Raw genomic sequence first — 22,762 nt, 5'->3', positions numbered from 1 at the left:
GCCAGAGAGAGGTTTTAATTCTGTTTTCCATAATGAGTTGATGTCTTTATAGTTCATGGAGGATTAGTATATCTAAAGACTCCAATTAATCAGTGTCTGCACTAATATATTTTCTAATTTTACCATCCTTGCTTTCAGAGACAGGAGCGCTGTTTCTGACAGAAAGGCTGTGGAATGCCGAACGTAATTTACGGTTACATGGAAAGGAAATCTAAAAACCTAAACGATGCCTCCGAACCACATCGAAACTCAGAGACACATGTTGTTCTTTATTTACAGTCAGACCGTTTACAGTAAAATGGACATAAAACACTGTGGAGGTTTTATGGTAAAACCTTCAAACTTATAACGTTCGATCCTTTGGGGTTTTTTGTTGTGGACGGTAAAGCCGAGATATACTTCCTGAGCAGGTTTGGTTGCCCAGGATGTGAGAGTACAAGGCAGAGCTGTCCTTGTCTGGCCGACCCAGACGTGTGGCCCTGGTGCTGGGCGGCCCAGCCGCGTGGCCCTGGTGCTGGGCGGCCCAGCCGCGTGGCTCTGGTGCTGGGCACCAACCGGAACATGGATGCAACTCCACACCGAGCAATGAGGAATCAGCACACTGGCACTGCTGTGAATGCAGATGTCCACACTGAACACTGACACAAAAACAACAGATGCTAAACACAGGACCAAATAATCCCAGCATAGTGCATCTTCGACCAGTACATGACATTGAGTGGATGTGCAAAAAGATGCAACATACTATGACATAAGTACTTGTAATCGGATGTGATTACAGTGAATATGAACACAGGAGTCACTGAGGAAGCAGCCAGTAGTGATGAGAGACCTCCATCATGGTGTAAATGATGACGGAGGGGAGAGAGACCCCGAAGATCTTCTCAGCTCTCCTCGTTATTCTCCACAGGGTCTTGTGGTCTGAGATGCAGCAGTTTCCAAACCGGGCAGTAATGCAGCTGCTCAGGGTGCTCGCGATTGTTCCTCTGTAGAACATGGTGAAGATGGTGAAGGAGATGAGCTTGGAGATGAGATTGCCCACTGCTGGGCTTTTTAGGCTATGGAGTTAGTGTTGTGGGTCAAGGTGAGGTTTTCCACTAGGGCCTCTTGATTCTTGATGTTGAGAGGAGAATGAAAACTCCATAATGTCCCAAAGTGAATAACTGTGGCTTTGTTTTGTCCACATTCAGAGACGGTTGTTCGCTTTGTTAGTCACTGCACTTCTTCTCCTCGTGCTGACTCGTTAACCCAGTTGATGAGACACGTTACAGTCGTGTTTTCAGAGAACTTGATGATGTGGTGCGATCTGTGCGCTCCTGCAGAGTTGTGGGTCACCACAGTGAACAACAGAGTGGTGAGCACACAGGCCAGGTGGACCCCAGTGCTCAGTGTGGGGGTGTTGGAGGGACCCCAGTGCTCAGTGTGGGGGTGCCGGAGCTTCTGCTCCTCGTCCAGACTGACGTTCAGAGTCAGGAAGGCCAGGATCCAGATACAGAGAGAGAGGAGTTCACGCCCAGCAATGAGATATTGATGAATGATGGTGCTGAATGCTGAACTGAACTGAACATCATTCTAATGAAGGGCTCCCTTCGGTCCAGATGGGTGAAGGCCAGGTGAAGGGTGGAGGTGATCGTTTGTGGATTGTTTGGGATGATACGTGAGCTTGAGTGGTCCAGTGACTGGTCCAGTGAGCAGTCCAGTGAGCAGTCCAGTGAGCGGTCCAGTGACTGGTCCAGTGAGCGGTCCAGTGAGCGGTCCAGTGAGCGGTCCAGTGAGCGGTCCAGTGAGAGGTCCAGTGAGTGGTTCAGTGAGCAGTCCAGTGAGCGGTCCAGTGAGAGGTCCAGTGAGTGGTCCAGTGAGCGGTCCAGTGAGCGGTCCAGTGAGCGGTCCAGTGAGGGGGCAGATGCGTCTTCATGTGCTTCATGAGGAGTCTCTCAAAGCCATTCATGACGGTGGCTGTGAGTGCGATGGGACAGGTGTCGTTGAGGCAGGACAATGAAGACGTCTTCATCACAGGAACAGTTATGGTGACCTTGAAGATCTTCTTGCCCTGATGTTTGTTTATCAGCACCTCAAACTGCAAATAATCATTCTGCACATCCAGGAGGCATCACTCTCATTGGCAGGAGTCCTGCAGCTGGTGATGTCCAGGACGTCCTGTCACATGTCCTGGATGGGTATTCTACTGAGCATGCCTGGGCCTCTCCCCCCTGATGGGCAGGAAGGGTTCACCTTTACCACCTGAACACCTCCTAAATAACAGATAAATGACATCTTTTTGCTCACTATAGACAGTGTCCAATTGCACCACCAGCCCAAAGCCGTGGCCGAACAAAGGATATACCAAACCCAGACATCACATACACACTATCGAACTCACTTGTTCGGTTGTCATGTTTACTTTCTAAATCTTTTTTTGATTACTTGTTTTTAGTAGCTTTTGAACAAGACTGCAGGAATGATATGATGAGGAAGAATATATTTAGGTCAATGCTTTTATTTGATCTGGTGCTCCATGGTGATTTAAGGGCAAGACATCGCACACTCAAAGCCAATTACAGGGTTGCACTGATGGTCCAGTTTTGGTGCAGCCAACTTTGCTGCATAGGTAAACACAGTTGCCTTGTACTGTATCAGGTAGAGCCATCAACATCACCATCACTGAAGAGGAACAGGGACACCAGAACAGTGAAAATGTACATAGTGTGTGTGTGGTGTGGGGGGGGGGGAATAAAGGTTGATAATTTTAAAGAAATTATGATCAAATGAAACCCAGTTAATAAGCGAGAGGCCAGGAGTTTGGCCCAGAGAACAACTGCCCCATTAAGACTATAAAATGATCATTTAACCTCGTGGCTTAATCTTGCACCCCTGTAACTCACTTCAGTCACTAATAACTCAAAGGTGAACTGAACTGGAGAAGATCAATACAGTATTAAATAGTCTCATATATACAGACAAAGCTTTTCACACGAAGAATTACTTAAAAGATTAACAAAAACTGCAGGCCTAGTCATTCATGTGGCTAGTGTAGAGATCAATTCAATTTCTTCAATGAAATTACATTAATAACATACTCTATACACACTTCATACACCCATACTCTATACACACACTTCATACACACATACTCTACACACACACTTCAAACACACTCTATGCATAGACATTTCATACACACATACTCTATGATCACACTTCACACAGACATATTCTACACACACACTTCACACAGACATACTCTACACACACACTTCACACAGACATACTCTATGCATATACATTTCATACACACATACTCTATGATCACACTTCACACAGACATATTCTACACACACACTTCACACAGACATACTCTACACACACACTTCACACAGACATACTCTATGCATACACATTTCATACACACATACTCTATGATCACACTTCACACAGACATACTCTACACACACACTTCACACAGACATACTCTATGCATACACATTTCATACACACATACTCTATGATCACACTTCACACAGACATACTCTACACACACACTTCACACAGACATACTCTACACACTCTTCATACACACATTCTCTTTAGCAGATGTCCACTGAGATGTGGACACAGTCCTAAAGGCCAGTGCATCGATTCCTTCCGATTCATGGTTGGTGTGGTGTAGATACAACCACCCAGTAAAACCCAGCAGGTCACTGAGGTTCAGGGGGACAGGGGCCAGGTTTGAGGCAAATATGTACGTGAGCACAAACACACTCACCACCACTTTCAAAGGATTCGTTTTCCGTTAAAGGAATGAGAAGCACAAGCATCATACTAAGTTCATTTAATGTCATTGTGTTGGCGTCCCACGGACCTGTCCCTGTTCACTGGACATGTGTCAGTCACCTTATGCAGTCATTCAGGCCCAGACAAAATCACATCATTTAAAATGCACAATTGTGCCTGGATGTGAAAGACACAGACAGAACTTTGTCATCATTTTCCGCTCTTGGATGTGTGTACGGGAGCAATAATCCGCAGTGGCAGCAAATTTTAAAATAAATTCAGACCACATGTCAATCCTGTTCTTTACACGTGTTCTAAAAATCAGGTGGAGAGGGCTTCTCCATGACAGCCATGTCGGGGTTGTCTTTACCCTAGCTACAGTTGCCATGAAGCAGAGGACGGTTGTAGAAACACACCCTCCTCGGTCTCCGTCCCGGGGCGCTGTGGCGTAAGTCCAAAGGCGATTAACACAGAGCTGCCCCAGAGTGCCCTGGCGGAGGAGTCTGGCATCAGAAGGGCATGGCAGTCACACTCTTTCTGAAACACTTTAACTTGTGACCTTGAGCAAGTGTAACTGGATGCTAAACGAGTGAACTAATGCTAATCGGGAGAAAGCACTGAAGACCGCTGTGATGTAGTGGGGTGGGGGAACTCACAGCTGTTCATCTGGGTAAAGGACTGAAACGGAAACACCTTCCAAAAAGCGGGGTGACATTTGACATCACCCAGGGCCTTCGCTCTGATTAATGTCCGCCATTATTACGTGCTCCATCTTCTCACGTCTCACGTCTTCTCGGTGGGCACGTTCTTCGCACGCTCCTCGTGGCCGAGCGCTCCGACACCTCCTTGATCTACACGCAGGGAAAAGCCCAAGCGCTGAGTCTTTAATCCAGCTCGGCAGGCGTGTGGGAGGGACATAGCGCCGCCCTGCAGGCACCCTTTGGGATCGCCCTCTTCCTGAGCTCCTCTCTCAGGCCCCAAGGGCAGCAGCTCCGCGGGGAGGCACTAACGCCCAAAGTCAGGACGTCCTCGTGAGAGTCTGCCCAAGACACATCAGGCTTTCTGTCGCTCTGTCCAGATTCAACTTTGACCAAAACCAGAGAACACACATATCACTGATGGTACTTCATGGTCATAATGTTCTAGTGTTTTCTATTCACAGACTACTGCTGTTTAGCTGTTTCCATGGTTTCCAGTCCATCCTGACCACAGATAATTCCCGCCACATATTCCTAATTAGGACCAAGAATCTATTTTCTCTTCTCATTGTTTTTCAAAGTGAAAGCAAGCCATGATTACATAAAACACCCTGACACAACTGGAACACATGGGTACAGCATGTAAACGCGCGTGTGTGTGTGTGTGTGTGTGTGTGTGTGTGTGTGTGTGTGTGTGTGTGTGTGTGTGTGTGTGTGTGAGTGTTTGTGTTTGTGTTTAAATAAGACTATGTACTTGAGTTTGAGACTTCTAAAAGATAAATAAAACAAAAAAGTTTTAATAGTATATAAAAGGTCTCTCTCTGTTTCTCCTACATTATTTTGTCAGAGTTGATATAGAAACAATGTATTAAATGCAATATAATTGATACTATACTTAAAAAGAGTCAGGCACAGATAAATTGTAATATTTTTCAATTCTTCTCAGGACAACAACAAAATGCTATAAAATATTCTAATATTGAGTTCATAATATTATATGCCTTATTTATTAAAGAGAATGCACATAAATGTTTGTTGTTATTATTATTATTATTATTATTATTATTATTATTATTATTATTATTATTATTATCAGGGTTGTTTTCTCTCAGATATGTTTATTCTCAGATTCAATCCTGCTTCCCTCACTGTCATTCTCTCCCCACACCACTCCATCCCCCCCTCTCTCCCTCTCTACCTCCCTCCCCTCCTCCATCCCCACCTCCATCCCCCTCTCTCTCCCTCTCTACCTCCCTCCTCCATCCCCCTCTCTCTCCCTCTCTACCTCCCTCCCCTCCTCCATCCCCACCTCCATCCCCCTCTCTCTCCCTCTCTACCTCCCTCCTCCATCCCCTCTCTCTCCCTCTCTACCTCCCTCCCCACCTCCCTCCCCACCTCCATCCCCCTCTCTCTCCCTCTCTACCTCCCTCCCCTCCTCCATCCCCCTCTCTCTCCCTCTCTACGTCCCTCCCCTCCTCCATCCCCCTCTCTCTCCCTCTCTACCTCCCTCCCCACCTCCATCCCCCTCTCTCTCCCTCTCTACCTCCCTCCCCACCTCCATCCCCCCCTCTCTCCTTCTCTACCTCTCTCCCCTCCTCCATCCTCCTCTCTTCCTCTGTACCTCTTACTCTTCCTACTTTCCTCGCCTACTCCCTCTTTCTCTCTCTATGTCTCTCCCTCTCTCTCTCTCTCTCTCTTTCTTTCTCTCTTTCTCTCTTCCTCCTTCTCTGGATCTCCCTCCCTTTTCATCTTCATCTCTTCCTCTCACTCTGTTTTTTCCTGCCCATCTCACTCCACATCTCACTCCACATCTCACCCCCCATCTCACTCCACATCTCACCCCACATCTCACCCCCCATCTCACCCCCCCATCTCACCCCCCCATCTCACCCCACATCTCACCCCCCATCTCACCCCCCATCTCACTCCACATCTCACCCCCCCATCTCACCCCCCATCTCACTCCACATCTCACCCCACATCTCACCTCCTTCAGGTTTATTCTGTGCAGGGAAACTGAGCAGAAATGTGAAATTCTAAATAATAATGATGATGACAGTAACTGAGGTAAAAGGAATCAACCAAACTGAATATAACTGAATCTCTCTCTCTCTCCATTTGCCCCTCTCTCTCTCTCTCTCTCTCTCTCTCTCTCTCTCTCTCTCTCTCTCTCTCTCTCTCTCTCTCTCTCTCTCTCTCTCTCTCTCTCTCTCTCTCTCTCTCTCTCTCTCTCTCTCTCTCTCTCTCTCTCTCTCTCTCTCTCAGCTTAGTGGTTTAAGGGCATCTTTTCCCTGAGCACAGGGTGCTCCCTAGCTCAGGGTTTTTGCCTTTCACACAATCAGTATGCAGCTTTGGTTCCCAGTGCTGATCCGTCTTTACGAGGACACAGAGTTGCTGGGCTTTTATGCCCACCCCCCTCCCCCCTCGCCCCTGAGCCAGGTCCCGCCCCAAGCTCCACCCCCTCCCCTCTCGCCCGAGCCAGGTCTCGCCCCAAGCTCCGCCCCCTCCACCTTCACCTGCAGATCCATCATGCCTCTGCTTCATGGCCTTCGTTCAGCACTGAGAACCTTTATAAAGATCAAATCGGTGGCAGAATATAAACACATATCAACTAACATTTGTGTTTCCAGCTCCTGGTGCCTCCATTTCACTGTATTATAAAATTATATTGGTGTTTTTTTGTTTAATGTATACATTTAGAAATGACAAAAAAGCTCCCACAGGCGTTTACAGGGTACAAAGGCAAAGGTGTGCTTAGAAATTCTAATGTGACGCAGCATTTTAGAACAATATTACATTACTATTATTATTATTACTATTACTATTATTCCAATTATTATTATTACTGTTACTATTTATTACTATATATTATTATTAATATTATTACTAGTGTCGCTATTATTATTATTACCATTACTATTATTGTTATTATTACTCTTAATATTATTAATAATATTCTTTATTATTACAATTGTTTGATTACTATTACTGTTATTTCTATTATTACTATAACTATTATTTCCACTGTACCATAAGGCTCATAAGGAACACCTGGAATCTTCTAACCATCCTTAAAATCTTCTACTATAACATGTGATAGGTGCTGTGTATCTTATTGTATATGATTATTTCTGAGAAGTGCATTATAAAATGGTTCTACTCCTAATCCTCGTTAACCGAGTAATCACGGCTAAAGTCCCTAGTGCTGGTAAAAAGCAATTATCCATCGGATAAAGAGAGTGTAATGTCATTGCAGCTACATGTAATTATTCTGAATTCAAGCCACATAATCAAAGAGAAGCAGAGAATGTCACAGAGGACGATTGCCAAGAGTCACAGCAAAATACGTAATAATGTACATTCTGCAGAATAATTTAAACCCGCCTCAGCCCACCAGCCTCATCCACCCAATGCAGTAAATGCAGCGTGAGGCAGAGAACATTCCCAGAGTCTGTAATGAAGACCTGAGCCCACAGCCCCAACAGCAGCTATCTAGAACCACATGTGGACATGAAGACCTCCGCCCACACATCAACACTGTGTCTAGAACCACATGTGGACATGAAGACCTCAGCCCACACATCAACACTGTGTCTAGAACTACAGCGCTGGCTGTGCACATTCTAAAAGTCAAAGTCCAAATTGATAAAGTCCTGATTGTACATCACCTGCTTCATTTCACTAATTACTTCCACCAGCTGGATTAGCTAATTAGAAAATCCAAGCTGCAGGAAGTAAATCCTGGGGTCTAAGGGAGTGGGCCATCGACACGGAAGAACCCTGCGGTTCTGAACGGGGTCATGAAGTCAGTGTCCTCAAAGAAACACAGACGACAAAAGACACATTTCCATTTCCGTGTCCGAGTGTGACCGTCGTACGCTGTGAGGTAGGACCTGTGCTATTGAGATGATGGAGATGAGTGTTTTTGGTTCACAAGAGCGCGCTGGGCATCTGTCTCTCCACTCGCTGATTACATTCAATTGTCTCGGCGAGTAAATTAAGAACAGGAATCAATGACTACACTGTCCCGTGTCTGTATCACGCTAATACATGCTGGATATGAAATGGCTCTTTGCTTTTCCTGTTTAATCTTTGATTACACTTTCAATCTGCTCTGCTGCTAACTGTCTCTGCTGAAACACCACTGAGATGTCTCACACATTCCACTGCACTGCTCCATATCTGGAGTTTAATTGCTATTTGACATTAGAAGCTACCTGTTTCTGGTCTGGCCCTGGGGAGGACGTCTGCTCACAAGAAGGTGAGGGACAGTCGAATTAGGTTTGACTTTGTGCCCCTCGCCTGGACCGTCTGGACAGTCCTAATAAAGATATAATTTGCGCTTCGCTGCACAGAGACTACTGGCGAAACAAAGCAGACGTGAAGATAGCTGTCTGCATTCTCCGCGTGGCAGCAAGACCCCCACTTAGGAGACGAGAGGAGAACCCAGCTGGAGGAGAACCAAGCTGGAGGAGAACCCAGCTGGAGGAGAACCCAGCTGGAACTCCAAACGTGCCCAGTTGGCGAGTGTTTCGCAGGCTGGCACGGAGCGCTGCGTTTACCGCCGTGGATCCGTCCAACAGTGGGCACACGGCCGCCCACAGGGCCTCGCCCGCACAGTGAAGAGGGAGGGAGGGAGTGAGGGAGGGAGGGAGGGAGGGAGTGAGGGAGGGAGGGAGGGAGGGAGTGAGGGAGTGAAGGAGTGAGGGAGGGAGGGAGGGAGGGAGTGAGGGAGTGAAGGAGTGAGGGAGGGAGGGAGGGAGGGAGTGAGGGAGGGAGTGAGGGAGTGAGGGAGGGAGGGAGGGAGTGAGGGAGTGAGGGAGGGAGGGAGGGAGGGAGGGAGTGAGGGAGGGAGTGAGGGAGTGAGGGAGGGAGGGAGGGAGGGAGGGAGGGAGTGAGGGAGGGAGGGAGGGAGGGAGGGAGTGAGGGAGGGAGGGAGGGAGGGAGGGAGTGAGGGAGTGAGGGAGGGAGGGAGGGAGGGAGTGAGGGAGGGAGTGAGGGAGTGAGGGAGGGAGGGAGGGAGGGAGTGAGGGAGGGAGGGAGGGAGGGAGGGAGGGAGGGAGTGAGGGAGTGAGGGAGTGAGGGAGGGAGGGAGGGAGGGAGTGAGGGAGGGGTGCGTGAAGGGAAGGACAGCAGGGGGGTTGCTGAGTAAATGAGATTCATTGTCTGGGTGCCGTGTACGGGCTGCGAGGCCGTCCGGCGAGGGGAGCGAGGCGTCAGGGAGATCCATTAAAGGTCAGGCCTGCGCACGGCTACGACGCCACAGCAAGCCTTCACATTCACAGCCAAATATTACACTCTGGATGAAGAAGAAAGCGTCCCAGACGGAGAGATTCCCATGAGAGATTCCCATGACTCCTCCTGCTGGCCACTGGCTCCTGACTGAGATGTTCTGCAGATGTTCCTCAAGATGACATAAAGCGCGGTAAGGTATATGTAAGGATGTAAATTCTGGAAGTGAAGACCTACCAGTTACCAGTTTAGACCAGTGTCTAGTCTACCAGTACAGCCAGTTGACCCAGACGAAGCTGTTGTTCAGTGTACTAAATGAGCCACAGATTCATTAGCTTTAGTCTTATTAATAGTACTTATAATTCTTGATGGAAACACTCCATAAAAGAATACAACTGTACAGTGTAAACAGACTATTAAATCTCCTGATACACCAACAGGCAGGAGGTATTATTTTTATATTTTGTACACTGGCTCTGTTATTTTAGAGGTCTGGATGGACTGACAAGATGTGTGTGATCTTGAGAAACACAGACTAGATCAATAGTCAAACTCAGACTAGATCACTACTCAAACTGAGACTAGATCACTAATCAAACTCAGACTAGGTCATTAGTCAAACTCAGACCAGATCACTAATGGGCCGTTGGGCCCAGGAGCGAGGGGGTGAGTCTCTGTGATGTTTAGCAGAGACAAAAGCGATACAAACAAACACAACTAAATGATAAATGAGGTACATGAAGAGAATACTGACTGGGGTGAGTGAAGAAACTGGGAAAAAGGGAAACACATCGAGGTCAGTAAATATATATATATATATATATATATATATATATATATATATATATATATATATATATATACAACTCTCATTGTCTTTGGTGCATCGTATACGGTATATGGTGGGATTTATATATATAGGCATTGATTCCATGGATAACAAGACACTGAGTCAATTGTTTTAAGGGGACGCAGAGCTGGGCGGGGCTGCTGGAGCTATTGTCATGGCAACTGTGGCATACAGTACAGCAATTCATGTGACTCTAATGGTTACTCAGTTAATCCAAACATCTGCAGCAATGACTGGGTAGAGCAGGGGATTCAATTAATCTAGTGTCTGTCTGTCTGTTTGTTTGTTTGTCTGTCTGTCAGTCTGTGTGTCTATTTGTTTGTTTGTCTGTCTGTCAGTCTGTGTGTCTATTTGTTTGCTTTTTTACAGTTGTTTGTTTGTTACAGTGCATATTTGGACAAACACGTGGATAGCAGTGTGGGTTGTAAGTATCCTTCACTGGAGATACCTGCACCTCACTGCTCAAACACCCCAGGATCATCAAAATGACGGCAATTAATGCTGATGTCTGAACAAGCTTATACACTTGGCTGGGAGGAATTCTGAAGGGGAGTGTGACTGCCTCATTTAAGACACTGTGAGAGTAACCCTTTTATCTCTATTTGGGGAAAAATTTAAGGTTAAACATCAAAAAAAAAATTAAACACATATTTTATCTCTTTTTCTGTCAGTTGGCTCTGAACAGAAGCTAATTATCATGTCTGCTTGCCCAGAGGTAGGTGATCTCTTTAATTGACTATGTCACAGCACCATTTATCAGGAGAGTTATTATGGCCTCCTGAAGCAGGCAATATATGTCCTTTCATTAGGGAAGTCTTTCACAGACACACTGCTTTAATTGCACATACATCTGAATCTGCTGTGAACAACCTCATTACAGCGGCCAGAGATGCAGACGTCGGCCGCACCTCAGCCACCAGAGGCTGCTGAGCTGTGATAGTAGCTGCTATGAGGAGAGATTAATCGTGCCATTTTCTGGATTAATCGCTAACATCAAACAGGAGAGAACACCTGGGTCGATGTGCGTTGAACCTGTCTGTTCATTCTGCGCACTAATGCAGTCACTCATTTGGCGTGTGAACGAATGCGCCATTCACACATTCCGAGACATTACGTGCGAGAGTCAGACAGATAATATTCTGACACACACTGCAGTCATCGTAAGTATACCCAAAAGAGCTCAAGGGCAGAAGCGAGACGGAAGCGAGACGGAAGCGAGACAGAAGCGAGACGGAAGCGAGACGGAAGTGAGACGCAAGTGAGACGGAAGTGAGACGGAAGCGAGACGCAAGCGAGACGGAAGTGAGCTCCCCATGAGCATTTACTCACACCCTCTGGCTCTGGGAGAAAAGCACCACATTCTCATTCTGTCAGCAGCAGGGCCCCGCGGCTGCCCGCGGCGGCATCGGTACGGCTCGCCGCTCCTGGGCTCTCCTCCCTGACTGATCTGTGGAGATGTGGATCTGTCAGCTAGCACAAAGCGCAGCGGCTCTCTGACCACACTCACCCAGTCTCCCGCATCTGTAGGGGGTTCTCATGCCACTCCAGGCCCTGCACTAACAGGCTTAGAGCCCTTCCTGCCTGGATAAGCTACCCCTCCAAAACAGGGGGAGGGGCTAACCCTCAAGAGGAGGGGGAGGGGTTAACCCTCCATGAGCAGGAGGAGGGGCTAAACCCCAGAGCAGGGGGATGGGGGCATCTTTAAGCAGCACGTCGGAGCAAGTCACACCCCCGTGTGTCAGAACACAGTGATAAGCCAACACTAACTACAGTGGTTGGCATGCGAGTCTCATGACTCTGGTGACGCAGAATTACAGGATTGGTCTGCACATTTAGTCGGGCCCGCACGGGGCAGGGGAAGGGGCGGGGCTCGGTGAGCCTGTCCCTCTGGTCCAATTTGTATGCCGCAATACAACTCTGGTACAAACGTTTCTTCCTGTGAACTGCTAAGGTGGGAAAGAGTGTGTGGGGATTTGGGAGGAGAGGGACAGAGGGATGGCAGATGAAACCCTGTCCAAAATGTCTGCTGAAGTACTGCCAGGCCCGAGTAGGAAATAACAGACACAGGCTGTTTCAGTGGAAACAGATCTGAAGATGTGAGGAGACGTGAACAGTAAGGATGAATGAACAAGGTGTGGCAAAGTGTTTCTATTTATAGATCAGGAAACATGAGCAGGTAGCTAATCTGAATGAATGCTTAGTGTTAATCCTGGTCAATAGGCTCCATTTCATAAAGAGATGATAATCCAGCAACAGAATGAGTAGCACCGATAAACGAAAAGAGAGAGAGTGAGAAAGAGAAAAAGAGAGCAAGGGAGGGAGGGAGGGAGGGAGGGAGAGTTTATGCATCACAGGTAGTTGCCAAGCTAAATAAAAAAAACAACATGGAAACAGAGAAATAGACTGTACAAGCGGCCTGAGGAAACTCTCCCTCTTCCACAGAGCGAGTGGCCCATGTGGGTGAAAATAAAACTCCATCTTACAGTCGCGGCGGTTCTGGAAGAGAAGAGGAGCCCGGTTCACAGAACCGCACGCACAGTGATTAGTGCCACACCTCACAGCACTGATGACTGATAAACACCGTAAAACAGTCCAGTCCCACACACTCATCCCCCCCGGTGAAAATAATAAGGATCATTTTAATTAAACTTTTGATACAAAATAAAAGAAAATGAATATAACCGAACAATATTAATACAGCACTATTAATATATGAATATTAATACAGCAGTAGAAGGAGAGGGACCCTAGATATGAGAATAGTCAAAACACCACAGGAGAAACATTCAGCCCGTGTCATGAGAAGACAGCTGGTAATTGCAAATGACCAATAAACCCACAAAAAATAACTTGGAATCCCTTCCATGGTCTCTGATTCACCTTCATTAAATCAAGGGCTAGACGGAGGTGAACTACATTGGCTTTATTGTTTCCTCTAATAAGTCACTTGAGATTTGAACAAAAGTCCTTCTGCATGGTACTGCAGACACACGCGAGCGCGCGCCCGCTCGAGACATCTAGTCTGATTTACATTGTCACATTTTCATTTTCAATATGGGAAACGACTGCCTTCATTTCCGCCCTTTCAGTATCTCGTGAGGTCCCGGTAAACGCTCGAATCGGTGTTCACTTAAACAGACACTGCCACGTGAACTCGGCGAATATCTGGGCGTTTAACGTCGGCGTCTCGGGTTAGGATGCGGATAAGTGGAGAGGGTCGGGGTGCAGGCATCGCCCTGGAGGCAGTGCTGCTGTGTTTAAAGGAGCCCAATCTAACAGAAAAGTGCGTCCAGAAATTCTACAGTCCAGTAAATGCGGTCCGTTTGCATTCGCCTGTCACCGTGCATGTCACGGTTTTGTCCGCGCGTTTTAAACGTTTGGAAACGCACAATCACAAAATGTGAGTGACTGTTGGATGCATGTACAACAGTCCGTGCAGCCCACGTCCCCGCGGGGCACGTGCCCTCTGCGTCCTTTGCGCGAGCCGCTTAGCGCGAGCTCTTAAAGACTGATTCCGATGCTTATGCTACGACGACCCCAAGATGCGGACGGCTGTAAATACCACGATCCGACAGGAGCGCGGTCGGCTCCGGCTCGCGCAGTCGGAGTTAAATCACTGTTGCTGAATTAACGGAGTGATACACGCGCGTGAAGCAGTAGTGCGTCCGCGCGCCACTTAGATGACCACTTGGGTTCGATCGGTCCGTCTCGTGCACAAGCGGCTACATGCAAAATCAAATCACATCCTCCACACTCGTGCCTATTGACTGTTACTGAAAGCCAATTAATTTGAAGTTATTTTGTCCAGTCTTCAGAGTAACCGGTTAATACTGTGAAACAGTTTCAATCTTCCTTTGCTAATTGTCTTGAATACGTTGGGGGGTTTAAAGTGGAAGACGTGCAGTCTATTTCCACCTTCCTTCGTTCATCGTCATTACAACTTCCCACGCACCGGTGTGGCGCTGATGCTTAATGTAAAGAAATGCCCGTTCCCATCTCGTGCGCTCAAATATGCGGCGTCATCATTCGTGCAAAAGCAGCACATGCAACTCTCTCCCCCAAAAAAACTTCTTTAACGCGTTATTCTCGCGCATATCTGCAAATAACACTTGCGAGAGAGTGCATCAACTATGTGGCGTTATCCTGGGGCAAGATAGCCAACTCCCACCACGCCCAGCAGCGATAAACGGCGTGTGTGTTCAGCTCTTACCTTTAATGACAGTTCCGCAGACGCTGTAGAGCACAAAAAGCAGGTGCTGTTTGGACATCATATTCTTCTCGCTTGCCTCGGCTCGTGCGCTGGCGTCCGTCTCGCGTCTTCTCCTTAACTGAACGTTTGCGTATCCAGCCGGGTGCGCAGTTTCAAGGCAGCAAATCGCATGCACTCCACAGACCGAGCCCTGAATTTCCTGTCAGGCACCCCAACCGGAGGCTGTGCTGCCGTCACTGTAGCCGGGATGGAGAGAGATGCTCTCCGCGACAGGACTGGGGGAGAAGCGCCTTTTCCTCCGTCCCTGCCGTGAGCGCTCCGCAGCGGGCCCCGCCCACGCCGTTTTGACAGATGAAGACACCTCGCCAATAGTAAAGCGCCTTGCAGTCTCTTAAAGCGAGGAGAAACCTCAGGACACAGCCTCCGCTGGACACATACACCCCGTTCAATTGTTCGTATCTGCAACGGAGGTCCTTTTGACAGAGTTTGGACAAGTTTGTTTTTATCCCCCGTTTAACTGGAGACAGAATATGCAGTAAAACAAAGTGCTCAAAGTGCAGAGTCTGTATTAAAACCACACGGTTAATGGGGCAGGGGGGCACGGGTTGAAATCTTTAACTTGGCCCCAGTCATGCCGTCAGTAATTAGGGGCAAAAAAAAAGGCCCTGGTGTTTTTCCACTGTCTTCGAGGAAGTGCAATTGCATTTTCAGCCGTTTCCTTCTGCTTGCCCTGACTGACACTAATTAGAGTGGTTCACTGCAATATTTGGAGACACTGTGGAAACAGCAGGCCTGGCCACGCTGTCTTCCCTGCCACTGGACACGTGTTTGATCAGTTCTCTGTTTTACACGCATGCTACCAAAGGTCATGACTTTGTCATGAGTCACATGAAGCGTAGAAAGGAAGGAAAGTTGAAATAAACAATTTATCCCTGTGGGGACCACCGCCATGCTATTGCAGATCTGAGCTGAGCTGGAGAAGAATAAGACTGGACTGAAGGCCTGGACAGTGGGCCTGTACAGTGGGGCTGGACAGTGGGGCTGGACAGTGGGGCTGGACTGTAGGACTGGATGTCATTCGTCCTTTAAATCGTGGTGAGTGGAGATAGCTGAAGGATTCGTCTGCCGCTGCAGGTGAACTAGCTCTTCTGGCCAGGACTCATGTTTTATCAGCATGGTCCTAGTTTTACCCCAGATTCAGCACACAGCGTGTCAGATCCGCCTGGACTTACCCCAGAGTTCTGACACACCTACACAACTCTGCGCTCAGCTCTTTCAGTCCCCTGGAAGTAAGCACTCTTTCAACTATGTAAACAAAGTCCACTTGTGGGAGTACACAGACGCAAATCTTCTAATGCCTACTGTGAATAACACACACCTATTCATTTAGAGATATATGTATTCAAATAGATCTTGAAGGTCAGATCTCTCCTCGTGTTTTTGTGGACCCTATGAAAGACATCTCCAGACAAGGGCTTTGTGCAAGGTCATACAACATGAACAAACAGTTGAGAGGATGGTACAAATGCTTCTGCTTAAGCTTCACAGCTTCCACTGTAATCTCACCAAGTGTGATCTCTCCGTGTGATCTCTCCCAGTGTGATCTCTCCCTGTCTGATCTCTCCCTGTTTGATCTCTCACTGGATGACCCACTATGTGCTTTCTTTCCTGAATAGCTGATCTGGGTTGTATGCAGCATAGTCATAGTCTGCAGTATAGTCCTAGTTTGCAGTATAGTCCTAATCTGCAGTGTAGTCATAGTCTGCAATAGTCCTAGCCTGTAGATGCACCTGAAATGAGAGTAAAGTAAAGTATGGCATGTGTGACTGGTGAAGATACACTTCTGCCTGTATGACTTCCTCATATTTTTCACATGTTGCCATGCAGCTTTCTTAATGATCCATATGGAATTATATTATTCATTGATGGAAAATAAAAAAACCTATTACCAACTATTAGCAATTATATTGTTATGAAGTTCATTATTAGTGAAGTTGATGGTAAGTGGTGTGTGCTAAAGTCCCTTTATAGTGGGTCACTGGGTCATTCCTGTCCCCTTTCTATTCTGAGTAAGCAGAAAAAGGCCCTGATTTAAAAATACTTGGATAATTATGAACACGTTTAACAGGCACATGTGGATTATTTTTATCTTATCTTGTGCTCTAAGGTCTTCACTGGTCTTGAAGTCTCACTCTTGTGTCTGTTCTATGAGAGTTCATACCCACTCTTGTGTCTGCTCTATGAGAGTTCATACCCACTCTTGTGTCTGTTCTATGAGAGTTCATACCCACTCTTGTGTCTGCTCTATGAGAGTTCATACCCACTCTTGTGTCTGCTCTATGAGAGTTCATACCCACTCTTGTGTCTGTTCTATGAGAGTTCATACCCACTCTTGTGTCTGCTCTATGAGAGTTCATACCCACTCTTGTGTCTGCTCTATGAGAGTTCATACCCACTCTTGTGTCTGCTCTATGAGAGTTCATACCCACTCTTGTGTCTGTTCTATGAGAGTTCATACCCACTCTTGTGTCTGCTCTATGAGAGTTCATACCCACTCTTGTGTCTCTTCTATGAGAGTTCATACCCACTCTTGTGTCTCTTCTATGAGAGTTCATACCCACTCTTGTGTCTCTTCTATGAGAGTTCATACCCACTCTTGTGTCTGCTCTATGAGAGTTCATACCCACTCTTGTGTCTGTTCTATGAGAGTTCATACCCACTCTTGTGCCTGTTGTAGTGCTGTTAGGATTCTGCTGTTTCCTCATCAGAGGGTACATTTATGGCTCTTAGCTCATGGATATGAAACAAAATTCACTTAGATAAATGTCAAATAAACAAACTGTACCAATTTCAGTCTTTTTTTCTAAAAGGAAAATATTGTCCCAAAGCCGTTTAAGGTTGAACGGCAACAATCCTCTCAGCTCTGCTGTAAACAATGTTCTTTCATTTAACCCAGCTTGGACGTTCGCTGTCTGCACTGCTAGGTCAGGACCACGTTCACAACCGTCCCCTCAGAAATGACTCAGCATATTCCCTGCACCAGTAGACACAGGCATCACAGCCCAGATTTCAGGGACTGAACATCTCTCTGTCCACACCTGGGTCTCCTGTCTGGTCTCCTGTCTGGTCTCCTGTCTGGTCTCCATGGACAGTACTCAAAGTCAGCACGGCCCTGCAGTAGACAGTGAGACACATCACATCAGTCAGCATGGCAGACAAATGCAAAATTCAAATTCACATTTCCTGCTTTTCTGTCGTTACTCTACAGAACTGCAGAGTGCTTTAAAGACACGGCAGATACCAACAGCTGAAATATGGGACAGACTGTGTCTCTAAGAGCAGGAACTGGAGATCAGATGGACTCTTTCTTCTGTCATCTTCCCCTACACATTACATTATTGTGAATTTTTGGATTTCTAATCAAATGAGTGTTCTGAGTCAGTGTGCTGAACGAGTTTGCTGAATGAGTGTGCTAAATGAGTGTGCTGAACGAGTGTGCTGAATGAGTGTGCTGGACGAGTGTGCTGAACGAGTGTTCTGAGTCAGTGTGTTGAACGAGTGCTGAATGAGTGTGCTGAACGAGTGCTGAATGAGTGTGCTGAATGAGTGTTCTGAGTCAGTGTGCTGAACAAGTGTGCTGAACGAGTGTGCTGAACGAGTGTGCTGAACGAGTGCTGAATGAGTGTGCTGAGCGAGTGTTCTGAGTCAGTGTGCTGAACGAGTGTGCTGAGTGAATGTGCTGAATGAGTGTGCTGAATGAGTGTGCTGAGTGAATGTGCTGAATGAGTGTGCTGAACGAGTGTGCTGAATGAGTGTGCTGAGTGAATATGCTGAATGAGTGTGCTGAACGAGTGTGCTGAATGAGTGTGCTGAACGAGTGTGCTGAATGATTGTGTTGAACGAGTGTTCTGAGTCAGTGTGCTGAATGAGTGTGCTGAATGACTGTGCTGAGTGAATGTGCTGAATGAGTGTGCTGAACGAGTGTGCTGAACAAGTGTGCTGAACAAGTGTGCTGAATTCTGCAGAATGTACCAATCCTGAGAAGAGACAATCACAGCTGTTCAGTAAGGGGGGGGGGGTATGGGGGGGGGTATGGGGGGGGGTAGAGAAAGAGAGAAATCTCAAGGGTTCCTGTGCTGTGGTGAGACGCCGTACAACGCTGACAACTGTGACAGTGGCTAGCTGAGAGGATGCTGTATAACATTACATGTTTGTCAGACAAAGCCGGTCAGGGGTCCAGTAAGCCCACAGGCACCACGGGAGCCACGGCACGCTGTGTTGTCAGGCCGCGAGCACATTGCTCACTGCTCATTCCCAGAAGGCTTTGTGATGAGGCAGAGACTTTACGATCAGCTCAACCAGGAGAACATTTGACACATGGAAGGGGTATTTACAAAGAGGGGGTATTTGCAGAGAAGGGGTATTTACAAAGAATCTGCTCCCTTTGTGAATCACATGATAATGTACGCAAAGAATGACTCTGCCTTGTAAGATCATTATGAAATGTAAGAAAACTAATGCATATTCTTATTAGGGCAGACAACACCTGGGCAGGAGGGCTTGGCGTATTGATCCTGCTGTTCCCAGCACAAGATTAAATGTGAAATGGTTTATTTTTTGACCCACTGGTGAGAATAAAATGTTTTCTGTCACCAGTTAGCAAAGGATGCCCTGACCTTCAGAGGTGGGGAATACTCCATTCATAATGTATTTCCTTCATTGTTTTTTGGAGAAATAGCTAAATGTATCTAGTGGAATTTTCACTGAAAAATGGCAACACTTACAGAGAATGCTTATGTGGCATTCCATATTAAATTAAAGGTGTTAATCTGTAAAATAATGTGTAATCTGTAAATCTGTGGTCTGATAGTTTCAGTACAGCATATAAACTGTGTTATCAGCAAAATATTTTTGCAAAGCTAATCAGACAGATAAGACACAGAAACAATAAAACATGGATTATGTTAGTAACCAGTGTAAAAACAGGTTAATCCCAGAAGCCCATGCCTTCAAGGCTGAAGTTGCATTGTCTTCTTTTTGTCAGTAGAGCGGGATACGAGGCGATGGTCAGTCTTGAACTTTGCAGCCTTGGACAAAATACAAAATCGAACAGCCAGCACTAATTGCATCCCCTGCCACTGATGTAATCTCATAGCTTTAATCTCAGTACCAGTATTATCCGAGACAGATCATCCCGGAACACCCCGGAGTGCACGTGCCTTTCCCGCTGGGTCAGCGGTGTGGGGGGAGGGGTGGAGGAGGGGTTTCGAGAGTGAGGGTGGTGGTGAGGGTGGTGGTGAGGGTGGAGGTGAGGGTGATGGTGAGGGTGATGGTGAGGGTGGAGGTGAGGGTGATGGTGAGGGTGGTGGGGAGGGTGGAGGAGGGGTTTCGAGAGTGAGGGTGGTGGTGAGGGTGGTGGTGAGGGTGGAGGTGAGGGTGATGGTGAGGGTGGTGGTGAGGGTGGAGGTGAGGGTGATGGTGAGGATGGTGGTGATGGTGGTGGTGAGGGTGGAGGGGAGGGTGGAGGGGAGGGTGGTGGTGAGGGTGTTGGGGAGGGTGGTGGTGAGGGTGGTGGTGAGGGTGGTGGTGAGGGTGATGGTGAGGGTGATGGTGAGGGTGGTGTGGAGGGTGGTGGGGAGGGTGGTGGTGAGGGTGGTGGTGAGGGTGGAGGTGAGGGTGATGGTGAGGGTGGTGTGGAGGGTGGAGGGGAGGGTGGTGGTGAGGGTGGAGGTGAGGGTGGAGGGGAGGGTGGTGGTGAGGGTGGAGGTGAGGGTGGTGGTGAGGGTGGAGGAGGGGTTTCGAGAGTGAGGGTGGTGGTGAGGGTGGAGGTGATGGGTGGTGGTGAGGGTGGAGGGGAGGGTGGAGGTGAGGGTGATGGTGAGGGTGGTGGGGAGGGTGGTGGGGAGGGTGGTGGTGAGGGTGGAGGGGAGGATGGAGGGGAGGGTGGAGGTGAGGGTGGTGGTGAGGGTGGAGGGGAGGGTGGAGGTGAGGGTGATGGTGAGGGTGGTGGGGAGGGTGGTGGGGAAGGTGGTGGTGAGGGTGGAGGGGAGGGTGGAGGTGAGGGTGATGGTGAGGGTGGTGGTGAGGGTGGAGGGGAGGGTGGAGGTGAGGGTGGTGGTGAGGGTGGTGGTGAGGGTGGAGGTGAGGGTGGAGGGGAGGGTGGTGGTGATGGGTGGAGGTGAGGGTGGAGGTGAGGGTGGTGTGGAGGGTGGTGGTGAGGGTGGTGGTGAGGGTGGAGGGGAGGGTGGTGGTGATGGGTGGAGGTGAGGGTGGAGGTGAGGGTGGTGGTGAGGGTGGAGGTGAGGATGGTGGTGAGGGTGGAGGTGAGGGTGGAGGGGAGGGTGGTGGTGAGGGTGGAGGTGAGGGTAGAGGTGAGGGTGGTGGTGAGGGTGGTGGTGATGGGTGGAGGTGAGGGTGGAGGAGGGGTTTCGAGAGTGAGGGTGGTGGTGAGGGTGGTGGTGATGGGTGGAGGTGAGGGTGGTGGTGAGGGTGGTGGTGAGGGTGGAGGTGAGGGTGGTGGTGAGGGTGGAGGTGAGGGTGGAGGGGAGGGGTTGAGGGTGGTGTGGAGGATATGAGGACCCTTCACGTGCTCAGGAGTGATAACTCTGTGTTTACTAGCATACACTAGTGATAGCTCACGGCAGCTGGCGTTCTCACAGACCACTGCATGGAAAATGGACAGATTTTCTGATTTAATTATCCACAGTGGATTTCTCTCTCTGTGTATCTCTCTTTCCCCCCCTTTCTCTCCATCTCTCTCTCTCTCTATCTATCTTTCTCCTCTCTTTCTCTTTTTCTCTTTCTCACCCTTCTCTCTTTCTCTCTCTCTCACTCTCGCTCTCTCTCTCACTCTCTCACTCTTCCTGTTTCTCCCAATCCATGCAGTCACAACAAACATTAAACATTTAGATCTAAGCCCAGCCAGGCTGAATGACAACACTTCTCTGCAGGTTTCCATGTCCATTCCTAGGTGCTTGTGATTGTTTTCAGCTGTATGCAATATAACAGTGTGATTCATTAGCAACTATTTCCATTTTAGTCCAATTGCAGCTCCAAGCTGTAACAGCTCTAACACAGCACTAACACAGCACTTACACAGTTCTAACACAGCACTAACACAGCTCTAACACAACTCTAACACAGCTCTAATACAGCTCTAACACAGCACTAACACAGCTCTAACAACACTAACACAGCATTACAAAGCACTAACACAGCACTAACACAGCTCTAACACAGCACTGACACAGCACTAACACAGCTCTAACACAGCACTAACACAGCTCTAACACATCTCTAAAACAGCTCTAACACAGCTCTAACACAGCACTGACACAGCACTAACACAGCTTTAACACAGAATTAACACAGAACTAACACATCTCTAACACAGCTCTAACACAGCTCTAATACAACTCCAACACAAATCTAACACATCTCTAACACAGCACTAACACAGCTCGAACACAGCACTTACACAGCACTAACACAGCTCTAACACAACACTTACATGGCACTAACACAGCACTAACACAGCTCTAACACATCACTAACCCAGCTCTAACACAGTACTGACACAGCACTAACACAGCTCTAACACAGCACTAACACAGCTCTAACACATCTCTAAAACAGCTCTAACACAGCTCTAACACAGCACTAACACAGCTTTAACACAGAATTAACACAGAACTAACACATCTCTAACACAGCTCTAACACAGCTCTAATACAACTCCAACACAAATCTAACACATCTCTAACACAGCAGTAACACAGCTCGAACACAGCACTGACACCGCACTAACACATCTCCAACACAGCCCTAACACAGCACTTACACAGCTCTAACACAGCACTAACACAGCACTAACACAGCTCTAACACAGCACTAACACAGCACTTACACAGCTCTAACACAGCACTAACACAGCTCTAACACAGCACTAACACAGCCCTAACACAGCACTAACACATCACTTACACAGCTCTAACACAGCAC

General features: G+C 47.8%; 1 protein-coding gene across 3 annotated transcripts in view; it reads right to left on the bottom strand.

The window, feature by feature from the left end:
* cadm2b (cell adhesion molecule 2b) overlaps window positions 1-15,141 on the bottom strand; it is a 154,761-nt gene extending 139,620 nt beyond the window's left edge. Inside the window, exon 1 of one of the 3 annotated variants that reach the window (XM_076976143.1) lies at window positions 14,762-15,141. In XM_076976143.1, the coding sequence (XP_076832258.1) occupies window positions 14,762-14,822 (61 nt within the window). In that variant the 5' untranslated portion in view covers window positions 14,823-15,141. The remainder of the gene's footprint in view (window positions 1-14,761) is intronic. The other 2 variants (XM_076976141.1, XM_076976142.1) reach the window with 2 other exon arrangements.
* Between the last annotated feature and the right edge of the window lie 7,621 nt (window positions 15,142-22,762).

This window comes from Brachyhypopomus gauderio, chromosome 16 (assembly GCF_052324685.1).
Source record: "Brachyhypopomus gauderio isolate BG-103 chromosome 16, BGAUD_0.2, whole genome shotgun sequence".
Classification (NCBI taxonomy): domain Eukaryota; kingdom Metazoa; phylum Chordata; class Actinopteri; order Gymnotiformes; family Hypopomidae; genus Brachyhypopomus; species Brachyhypopomus gauderio.
Note: the sequence above shows the minus strand (reverse complement) of the source record. Positions and strands in the feature narration are given on the sequence as shown.